Source organism: Solanum lycopersicum, chromosome 7, assembly GCF_036512215.1.
Source record: "Solanum lycopersicum chromosome 7, SLM_r2.1".
NCBI lineage: Eukaryota > Viridiplantae > Streptophyta > Magnoliopsida > Solanales > Solanaceae > Solanum > Solanum lycopersicum.
The window spans coordinates 70,325,237-70,336,133 of NC_090806.1; the positions used below are offsets into that span (position 1 = coordinate 70,325,237).

Genomic DNA, 10,897 nt, shown 5'->3' on the forward strand with positions numbered 1-10,897 from the left:
AGTTTCAGGGTAAAATAATAAAACGGTGTGAACAGAATTTAAAACGTAGACAGAGCAATTAAAAGTCTTTGAGCTCAACTTTTATACAACTCTTACCAAGGGTATACATATATGGCTATTTTCTTCCCTCGAATAGACTCATCTTCTATTTACTTGCATCATTTTTATTTTAAACAAAGAAACTCAAATTAATTTAACTAATTTAGCTTAACTCTAGCATATTTTACAATCATGTTTACATTCGATATTAATTCTAATTTTCCTTTGCTTAAATAAAAAGGTCATATATACTTCATCATTTAAATAAAGGGATTTTAAATAATGCAATGGCATGGACTAGTTTTGTTTCATTTTCCCAAATTTTTGGGCTCAAATACAATTTTGGTGCAATTATTTGGGTAATTTTCTAATTTACATGTAGCGTCGTCGCTGAGTTAAACCCGAGAAATATTTGTAGTTGTAGCACGGCGATAGATAGCCGCAACGCTGTGTGTACCACTCAATAAGCACTTCAACTTGCTAGTGGTAAAATGGCGAGAATGGCTTGCTCTCAGCTTCTTCCTTCCATGGCAATTCCGCTCAAGTCTTCTTTCCTCAATGGTTCTTCTCACCAGTGGTTACGACTCTCAGAATCTACGCATCCTGTGGTACTCATCAAAAGGCGCTTCTCCGTCGCTAAGATAAGCATGAGTTTGCGAGCTGGCATCGTTGGCCTTCCTAATGTCGGCAAGTCCACGCTGTTCAACGCCGTCGTAAGTCTATTTTCACAATATATTTTCTTCTGCAAAGACGCAATTGAATGCTTACCCCATATATTTGTAGAAATGCCGATAGTCTTGCAATTGAAGCTCAGAAAATGGACGTGGAAGCTTAATAATTTAACTACAAGTATGAGTGTGTAGTGAGTTAGATGTTTACTGGAGTGTAAGTATAGTTACTGGTCCTTCTGTCAGAAGGAATTGAAGGTAGATGCTGTTAATTTAAAATTGGATAGCTCTTAAACTGGAAAAGCACAACCCGTAGGAAACTAATGGAAAATTGATGTTGCATATTTTTTTAGATGCTTTTCGAGAGCCGAATTGTTGTACATCTCTTTGATAAATGCATAGTGCATATCTGTATGGAGGATGTTATTCACTAGTTAAAGAGACTGTAACTGAGGTTTTGAGTTGATGAACGTGTTACTAGTAATACATGCCGGGGCAAACCATAATTTCCTTGGGAGGTTGATTTTGTGTAATTCCTAGATGCTTCTCCAATATCCAATATTATGCATACTACATCTATATGAATGATGTTATTAGTTCTACATGTTGGGGAAAAGAAATCATAAAAAATCGTATTACTGAATAATTTGTGTGTTCAGTGCAAGTGTAAACCAGAAAAATGGTAATTGTTGTGCTTCTTCTTGTTATGGTTGTCGATGTAGATCACCACTGTATCTTAAACTTCAGGTATCTTTGAAACCCTCTAGCATTAACTGACAGAATGGGTTACGTGTTCAACAGTTTTGAAGTTTTTGTTTGCTAGCAGGTGTCAGCTACATATGTACTATTAATCTGTTACTATGGTCCATTCTCCATGTATTCCAGTCTAAAAGGCTAAAAAATGGTAGCATATGCTGGAAACTTGACATTGTATTGTTGTAGTTTGCTGTCAAATAACTCCTTTGATTATTCTGCTTGTATGTTTGCTGTTGGTCACATGCCCTTATAGCCATTGCCAATATTCTTGCAGGTTGAGAATGGAAAGGCTCAGGCTGCTAATTTTCCTTTTTGCACAATAGAGCCAAATGTAGGGATAGTCGCTGTCCCTGATACACGTCTCCATGTTCTTTCTGATATAAGCAAATCCAAACGAGCGGTCCCGGCTTCGATAGAGTTTGTTGATATTGCTGGACTTGTAAAGGGAGCCAGTCAAGGGGAGGTTTATTCTCAATAACCTAAAGTTTCCTAATATCAATTATTAGTCATGTTTTCACTTATTGTATCATTGCATCAGTGGCATTATAAATTGAAGATACAACAATTTGTTAAATATTTTCTATGGCAGGGCCTGGGGAATAAGTTCTTGTCACATATACGTGAAGTGGACTCCATACTTCAGGTTTATATACTTTCTAGTTCCTTTATCATTGTTATCTGTAATCTTGTGTTACGTTGAAGTCCATGTTAGTTCCCAGCCCACTTCCATGGAAGTAATGATGAATCTATAGTCATTTGATCCTGATATAAAAACGAGAGAAAAATATTACATAAAATATAGATCTTGATGTATCCCTTTTTGGTAAGTTGTGAAGAAAAAGTACTCATTTCTAACTATTTTTTAAAAATAAGTTTTTTAATTTTTTAATATAAGTTTTTACATTAATTTTTTAAATAATAATTATAGTTTTTTTATGGTTTCCTTTCCTATTTAGATAGATATTTTTACATTCCATTTTGTTGGAGTATTCCCTAAAATCACTGAAAGTGTGATAAGTATAAAGAGACATTACAGTTTTTTTTATAAAATTATTCAATTTTCAGTTTTCATTTTTTAACCTTAAAAATTGAAATTTGAAGCATTTAAAGATCTTTCATTTTTTTTCATGTAATAGCCATTACTGTTTTTATAAAAAAAGATAGTTCAATTTCATTTTCCCCCTTAAAATTGAAATTAGAGGCATTTAAAAATCATCCATTTTTTGCCGTTACAATTTTTTTTAACAAAAAAACTCTTATTTTCTATTTAAAATAGCTATATTAAAATTCCTGTTTTTTTTAATTTTATTTTTAGAGCATATTTTGAAATGTTTTTTGAAAAATTAAAATTCTTGAATAATTGTGGTGCTGACATGTGACACTTTTTACTTCTCCTAATATATATTAGATAGATTTTTTTTTTAAAAAATAGGCAAACCCACATATTATACCCAGTAAAAAAATTACATTAAGAACTGTAATATGAGCTCCTCCGGTTCTTCAAGAAAATATGTGGGTTCCTCCGATTATTTAAAAGAATTAGAAAAATATTAATAACAAGTTAGAAAATATGACATGGCATCCCACTAAGAGAGAAATAATGTATTTTTTTGTGTCAAAGTTGGGTGATATTGTAGTCCTAAAACAAACACAAGTGATATTCCTAGATAATTTCTCTAACATGGGTGACTATCTAGGGAAATTACTCGATTTAATACTTCAATTGCATTTCAAATATGAAAATAATCATTCCAAGGCCTTTTTTTTCTCTTTTGAGTTGTAAGGCTTTATTTTGCTGTTATATTGCATCCTAGCTTATGAGCATGTAAAGACTAAAGAGAAGGAAGAGTGCCCCATCAGTTTGCTTTGAGTTCCTTACTGATTTAAAAAATTTTCTGTCATACATTTTCTGTTGTTGCTTGCTGAAAGTGCTTTTGTGTACTATTTTAGGTAGTACGTTGTTTTGAGGACAATGACATTGTTCATGTGAATGGGAAGGTTGAGCCAAAAGCTGATATTGATGTAATCAACTTGGAATTAATTTTCTCAGATTTGGATCAGGTACTTGTTACAGTTCTGCTTTACATTTACAGGATGCTAACATAAACTAGGGGTATAGCTCATGGAGATGTATGCAGATAAATGGAGAAAAAAGAGGACATAAGATGCTTTTTATTAAAATGGACTAAATACAGATTCGAATGCATGTGATGATGCTAGTATTGCACGAGAGGTGTATATGAATAATAGCTTTTTACGTACCTATGAAGCATGCATGACAGTCTCATGATGGTGTCAGAAAAATGCACACAAGACAAGGGATGTGGATGATATATTTTTTCTTTTTTTTTCAACAGTAATTTTGTAGTCTTTCTTCTCCTTGTAAAGTTTCTAGGTATGCGAACCAACTAATGACACTAAGTTTACAAGAATGCAGATTGAGAAAAGAATGGAGAAACTCAAAAAAGGTAGAGCTAAAGATTCACAAGCTAAAGTAAAGGTAACCTTATCTATTAGTTTCTGGGAGATTAAGTGAGTAGTTCATCCTTGCAAGGTTTTAAAATGTTGATTGTTGTATGATTGACATCCTCGTAGTTACATTACAAACGTTGTCGTTGGGGATGTCTATTTTAATATTATCGTTTCAGGAGGAAGCAGAAAAGTCTGCCTTGGAGAAAATACAACAAGCACTACTGGATGGAAAACCAGCACGATCAGTATCTTTGTCGGAGTTTGAAAAGGATGCTATAACACAACTTTGTCTTCTAACAATGAAGCCTGTCATATTTGTGGCAAATGTAGCGGAATCAGAGGTAGCTGAACCTGAAAATAATCCTCATGTGAAGGAAGTAATTAAAAAAGCTGCTGAGTTAAATTCTGGTGTGGTAACTATTTCAGCGCAGGTCAGTTGACATCTTTCACTTTTCCCTTTTGTATTTGAATCAATCAAAATTCATGCTTATTTCATTTCAGGGGGAGATCTTTATCCTAATGCTCTATTGGAAATTACTTTAATTGTCATATCTAGTTGTGGTCCTCGATACAAGTCTAGAAACTCTCTTTGTTAAAGAAGGTGATACGAGTCTAGAAGCTCTTATGATAAAATAAATACCAGAAGGAAATTCGGGATGTGTGACATTGCCTTTCTATGAGAGAAGGGGTGAAAAGCATGAGCTGACCTTCATGGAAACCGGGACCTGTCAAGATCTCGTAACCATTTTAGGTAGAGGAGCTATTATTTACCAACTTGTTTTCTTTGCCATATGTATTTTTAACTTTTTCCACCTTTAGGGATTAGGAGTTATGATGTGCTAAAGTGAATCTAGCTTTCTACACGATAAAAAATCTCTGTGGAACAGAGGGTTGCTTCCAGTTGCTACATATTTCTGGTCTTCCTATTGCAGGTTGAGTCTGAGCTATCTGAACTTCCTTTAGAAGAAAGAATAGAATATTTGAAATCGCTTGGTGTCAATGAAAGTGGCCTTGGAAATCTCATCAGAGAAACTTATGGTCTCCTAGGGTTGCGTACATACTTCACTTCTGGCGAGAAGGTGAAACAAATAAAAGAGCTTTAGTGATATTTGACTGTCGGCGTAGTTTTCGCCTTTGGGTACTGTAGTGTATGAGTATTGAGTTTATCATTGGTTAACTTGCAGGAAACCAAAGCATGGACCATCCTCACAGGTTTGCACTATGGTTTCTCTATTTCAATCTTTTCTTAAAGTGAAAAATAAGCAGTTCTGGTCCCTCTTATAGTATTTTCCAATATTGGTACTTTTTTATCTGGCTAAGCACATAAAACCTCCACTTTTCCTGTTTTTGCTCTTTTAATTCTATTGTTAATGGCACTTCTACAAGTTAATGGAATCTATTTTGTTTCCTTGTCTTCAGTAGCTTTACTTAAATGGCAACTTAGCTTTTCCTATTAAATACCTGTGTCTTTTCCTCTGATTAAAATATTTACTTTTAATCATTTAAAAGGTGGGAAAAGGGAAAGCGCAAAAAAGTCATATTCTTCATGCTCATGCTTGTTGTTTTCTATCCCTCCTCTCACATTGTCTCTACAAGGCTCATTCATTCAACCAGCAGCCTTCTCACTTATTCTCCTTCTCCAGGCTGCTGCCTTTTCTCTCGTTTGACAGCTCCTGCAAACAACCATATGCAGCACTTTTTTCCTCTTCCAAGCTCCTCCACATGAAAGTTCTTCTTCTCCCTACTTCATTTTCTTTTTCTGATGCTGGACTCTTCCTTGTTGTGGGTCAATTTTCTCGAGAAAAACATTCTGGATGGTTGTTTAGGTCAATTTTAAGAATAACAATAAGTTTTATGTGCTTAAAAAATAGAGAGACTAAATTTGGAATTTGCAAAAGAGGGACTAAAACTGTTCTCTAAAAATTTCCTTTACAGGGAACTATAACTGAGTCTCTTGAGCTTCTAGAAAAGAATGATAATTCTTTTGTATTTTGCTAAGACTGGGTACAGATTTCACTATTTGATAGGCTCTTGACTGACCATGTGGTATCTATCCCTTCACATCCTTTATCCTGAAAATGTTTGTCTAACCATTATGATTATATAGGAATGACTGCTCCTCAAGCAGCTGGGGTTATTCACTCCGACTTTGAAAAGGGCTTCATCAGGGCAGAGACGGTGAGTATCATGTAAAAATAGGGCAAGAAACAGTAAACTATGCTTTGGTTACTCCCAAGAATTTCAGCATGTACATTGTTTTTGTTTTAGAGGACTACCATATACTCAATATTTCTGATAAAATTTAGTAGGCATGCATATATATCCTAAACATCGTGAAGGTAATGATTGAGAGCTTAGAGCTTCATATTGGTTAGATCATAGATGATGAAGATATGCTGACAGTGGTGAAACTTTGTACTTATGAATACAAATTGATGTGATTGATTTATTAGTGGTTTGTCACCTTAGATGGATAGAGCATGTCAAAGCAAGTTTTCACATAAATGGTGGAGTTTGATCAAACTATTTTGTTATGTGATATGTGATTATCAGTGACTATGAAGAATTGAGTCTATTTTTCGGCTGGAAATGTAAAATTTACTTACATGGTTATAACTTGTAATCATGAGTCTGCATTTACCCGTTTTACCAGACATAGATATTCTGTTTAAATGTTATTTTGGTGCTGCTAGGTTTGTTTGTGCATAAAATAATAACTAAGAGATGTTCAAATAGTAGCTTTTGATAGGGTGGATGTTAGCTCAACTAACAACAAATATGAGCGAATCCAAACTAACTAGGCTGCTCACATGAATCCTCAGCATCCAGTTAGCTTCATTCAGACAAGTAGTAGTGGATATTTTAATCCTTAATAGGATGGATCTTAGATCAGTTGATTTAGGATTGGTTTGTTTGGTTGTAAATTTGAAGGTTAGATCCATTATGTTGCCCCTTTTATGCTTAATAGTGTGGTTGTATTTTGTCTTTCATTTCAAGTAGCCCAGAAACTCACCACACTGATTATGTGGAACTAATAGAACTGTCTTATGGGTGCTTGGAGTTATTTTGCTCATGGAAGAAAGCTTAACTTGCCACAAACTGGATGTTGGAAACATTTCAGCTTAGTTGACCATCCCCATCCAGCCTCATATGCACATCCAAGACTGGATGATCTTGTTGTGAAGTGTGAACAGACTCAACCATGGCTAACATGGAACTATAGTAGTTATCCTTCGTTATTTTTAGGAGAAATGAGCCTTAGAAATAAACATATTCAATGATTTGTCATCTAGGTGTGTTCTTATTGTCTTGTATGTTATTAGCAGAGTGTTTTTTCACTATAAGTTTTTGAATGGTCTTTCCCTTTACCCTTTAATAAAAAAACTTTTTTTAATGTTTTTAAATGGTTTGTCGACTTCACTTCTTTGCAGGTTGCTTACGATGACTTTGTTTCTGCTGGTTCTTTTGCAGCTGCAAGGGAGAAAGGACTGGTAAGTTGGCACTTTCTGATCATTTATGGTTCTTGATACTGTTACTTCTGTATTTTTGACCTCAGATGTTGGGAACTGTGTAAAATGTCTTTGTAGTATTTGATTGAGACTGTAAAGCAGTATATAACCCATTGATAGTCTACCTGACCAAGTGTATGATTGAAATTTGAAAACTAGCTTTCTTTTCAATTTCAGATATATCTGAACCTAAATAGGGTATTCCCCCATGGGCCAAAGGTACCCTCAGATATTCCTTGGCTACCTGAAATGTCTCGAGGAATCAGTTAAAACTTAAGACTCGTGATTGCAGTGTAATTTCAAAAATAGATAAATATTTAAAGTAACGGTAAATAAGCTAAATATTTCAATTTTAGCTGTTAAAAAAGTTTATTTTAAAAAAAAAACCCTTAAAATAACCTTAGAGTCTATCTTTGGCTTGTAAGCACATGCAGTGGTTACATTAAAATACCTTCCCGAAGCAAAAAGCTTAGCCAAACACAAATAAAGAATCCATGGTTGTTTTTGGTGTCATTTCCTGATTATTGTCAATTGGAACCTTTTTAAATTTTTTAGTGAACCATTATCATCTCAATAACCTTCTTACTTTGGCTCCAGCACTTCAAAATTAAATGTTCATTGCCTCCCCTATCCCCAAATTGTAATGAGGTTGCTAATCTCATGTAACTTTTACTAGTAAGTAGTTTTCTTTCACAAAGATAATTACTTGTGTAGTAGAATGTAAACGGTGCTTCTATGTGAGCACTAAGTCTACTGACCCGTGCAAACAAGAGAATAGATCAAGCTGGTTACAGGATTTATCTGTGTATGCAGTTGAGGTTAGAAGGAAAAGATTATGTTGTGCAAGAAGGGGATATAATGCTGTTCCGGTTCAATGTCTAATTGAAAAACAGTTGGTGAAGGAGATTTCACGAATTTTTATGTTGTGTTCACGGTTGTTTGAACCATTCAGATTTCTGAGACAGCAGATTTTGCTACAAGAGGTTTAATGGTGAAGCATATAATTTATGAGCTAGCCAGGTTTGTGAATTTTAAGGCACTGCAACTGGTGCTGATGAGATAGATTTATGGTTTTCACTCAGCTGCTACAAATCTCAATTTTTGGCTCGTCATGTAACATTCAATGTCCATAGGTCATTCGACTTTGTGTAATATTATTGTAATTCTTTCACTCCTTATCACCCTCCCCAATACGCCTTAGTTGGCTTCTGCAATATGATTTTTGCAATAAACGGAAAGAAGAAGATTCAAAAGTAGAACTTTTGTCAGTTTGATGAGTTCTGAATTGTCCAAACAGTCCGCATTCATATAATTCTATAGCTTGAAAGCTTAGCTGCATAAATTTCTCATTGCTCATTTTTCTTGTTGATTTCATTTGTGTGAGAGCATAAATAAATAGATCTTGGAAGCTTGACCAAACAAGGATAAATGTATAAGGCGTCCTGCTTTTGTTTTCACAGTTACTATTACTATTTTCAATTAGAATGTCTAGTTTTTGCTGTGGTCAATTATTCACACCATTTGATATGCTCTTTTGCACTATGTCAACTTGCTTTCCTAACGAAATAAACAAAAATTGCCAGTTGTAGTTTTGCTTGGAAGCTAAGATGAAAGGGGTCTTTGTTTCCCTTCTACCAGCACTGCGCAGGTAAGGCGTACCTATTCTTTTATGATCTAGTCACTGAATGTTCAATAATCAGATAGCAATGACATTTTGTAGGTGGAATGTAACTTCATCTTTAGTTTATTGGGTTTATTATGTATGAGACAAATAGTAGGCGTGTTTGGTTCCCTCATTCGTTTATCTAACTACTAAGACAACACGATAATGATTGTATTATCTTATGAAATAATTCTGTCCTAATCGACGAGATTTGTTTTTGTTGGGTAGGATTGTCGTACAAGTGAACCAATTGCGTTTTGTTGATCTGTCCAAGTGGTTGCCTTATCAGCAAATGCTTTGGCATTTTAAATGGAGATCCAAAAAAAGGACAAAAGGTCGAAGACAATATCTAGTAGTATTCCTTGGAAATAATGCAGGTAGTGAGTGACACACTTAAAAAAATAAAACGACATGGATTTATAGAACCGACAAAGATATTGGAGATATGTACGCATGAAAGCACTAACAATATTAATATCCAGTCAAAGAGTGAATTCTATCAATCCATGGGCACTTTTATTGTTAAAAAAATAGGATGTAATCTATTCCAAGATCTGTTGGTGCCCACTAAAACAATACCTCATCTTCGTTGGTATACGAGAGCTCTATTACAGTTGACAACTCTGGGGAAATGGGAAGGTGGTTTGGGAAAAAACCCCATTTGTAGTCAATAAAACCATAAAAGTAACTCTATGAGTATTGAATTTTAAGATGTCAATATTTAATGAATTTAGGGTTCAAGCTATTGAGTTATGCTATCTGCCCGGGAAAGTCGTACACTATAAAAGAATTAATCCCAACAGGCATATAAGTATTCTAGATTGCATAGGCAAGTTCCTAGTTGGTTAAAGAGCTAACTCCGGTCCTTAATTATAGTAGGCCATACTTATCTTTCTTCCAAAGACACAATGAATAAAATCTTGATCACATGAGACCCCATCTGAAAGATAGCTTGTCTTTGTCATTTGAAATAATTTAGGTCTCCAATTAGAACCATGAAACAATGACCTTCCAACCATATTCATCTTTCCATCTCTGCAATATTCATCTTCTCTATATCATATTTAAGTTTTTTTTTAATTAATGAAACCAAGAAGGAAGGAAGAAATTAAGAGAAGATGAAGAAGCTGAATTTGTTATTGAGGAAGTGTAAGACTTTGTCAAGGCAACTAGGAAGAAGCTCATCTTATAGTAGTTTAAGGTCAAAATCTGCAAGAGAAGATTTTTGGAATGTGGAAGATAATATGGAAGATTTTGAGACAATTCTTGTTGGCAACTCAAGAAGGAAATATGTCATAAAATCAAAATACTTGAGCCATCCACTATTGAATGCTCTAATAGAGAAATCAAAGCAAAAGCATGGGGAAAAAGATCATCTTTCCGTTAAGTGTGAAGTTGTGCTTTTTGATCATCTTCTCTGGTTACTTGAAAATGCTGATCCTATCAACCTTAATTCTGATTCATTTGAGGAATTGGCTGATCTATATGTTGTTTAATGTGAATAATTTCATTATTATTCTATTATTTGTTTTCATTTCTCTAGTCAAAAATATGATTTTATTAGTCGTAATAAGTGTTGAGGAGTGATAACATTCTCATAAAAAAATGAGAAGGATCTTAGATTTCTATTATGTATATATGCATTTTCCCATTGGTTTACAGCTCTCATTATTCTTTATTCAAGTTGTTGATATCCAAATTCCAATGTAAGAATTATAAATCCATTGTGTTTGGTAAATTGTGATTGTGGTATTGGTGTAAGGGATGGAAGCTAAAGATATCAAGAACGA

The 10,897-nt window shown here is 34.2% G+C and overlaps 2 protein-coding genes across 5 annotated transcripts; both read left to right on the forward strand.

Annotated features, from left to right (window-relative positions):
• The first annotated feature begins 111 nt into the window (after positions 1-111).
• On the forward strand, positions 112-9,609 carry LOC101259460 (uncharacterized). 4 transcript variants are annotated; one of them, XR_011210847.1, is made up of 12 exons: positions 112-752; positions 1,738-1,926; positions 2,053-2,106; positions 3,414-3,524; positions 3,901-3,963; positions 4,112-4,366; positions 4,868-5,014; positions 5,120-5,147; positions 6,043-6,113; positions 7,367-7,426; positions 9,028-9,092; positions 9,336-9,609. XR_011210847.1 is itself a non-coding variant. In XM_019214817.3 (11 exons), exons 1-11 carry the CDS (start codon positions 531-533, stop codon positions 9,031-9,033), a joined length of 1,206 nt encoding a protein of 401 aa, XP_019070362.1. In that variant the 5' UTR covers positions 112-530; the 3' UTR covers positions 9,034-9,334. The 4 variants fall into 4 exon arrangements, 2 of the variants coding, with proteins under 2 accessions (XP_019070362.1, XP_004243987.1); XR_011210846.1 differs by lacking the exon at positions 9,336-9,609 and adding an exon at positions 9,165-9,334; XM_019214817.3 differs by lacking the exon at positions 9,336-9,609 and having other exon boundaries at positions 9,028-9,334.
• A 214-nt stretch (positions 9,610-9,823) lies between these two features.
• On the forward strand, positions 9,824-10,845 carry LOC101258574 (auxin-responsive protein SAUR76). The gene has a single exon (XM_069287175.1). The coding sequence runs from the start codon at positions 10,226-10,228 to the stop codon at positions 10,601-10,603; it is 378 nt and encodes a 125-aa protein (XP_069143276.1). The 5' UTR covers positions 9,824-10,225; the 3' UTR covers positions 10,604-10,845.
• The last annotated feature ends 52 nt before the right edge of the window (positions 10,846-10,897 follow it).

Bases quoted from the DNA above. Each gene is read 5' to 3' on its own strand.
- LOC101259460 (XM_004243939.3), top strand. From the start codon at position 531: ATGGCGAGAATGGCTTGCTCTCAGCTTCTTCCTTCCATGGCAATTCCG. The intron at 753-1,737 runs GTAAGTCTATTT...ATATTCTTGCAG, and splicing joins CCACGCTGTTCAACGCCGTC to GTTGAGAATGGAAAGGCTCA. The intron at 7,427-8,257 runs GTAAGTTGGCAC...CTGTGTATGCAG, and splicing joins CTGCAAGGGAGAAAGGACTG to TTGAGGTTAGAAGGAAAAGA.
- LOC101258574 (XM_069287175.1), top strand. From the start codon at position 10,226: ATGAAGAAGCTGAATTTGTTATTGAGGAAGTGTAAGACTTTGTCAAGG.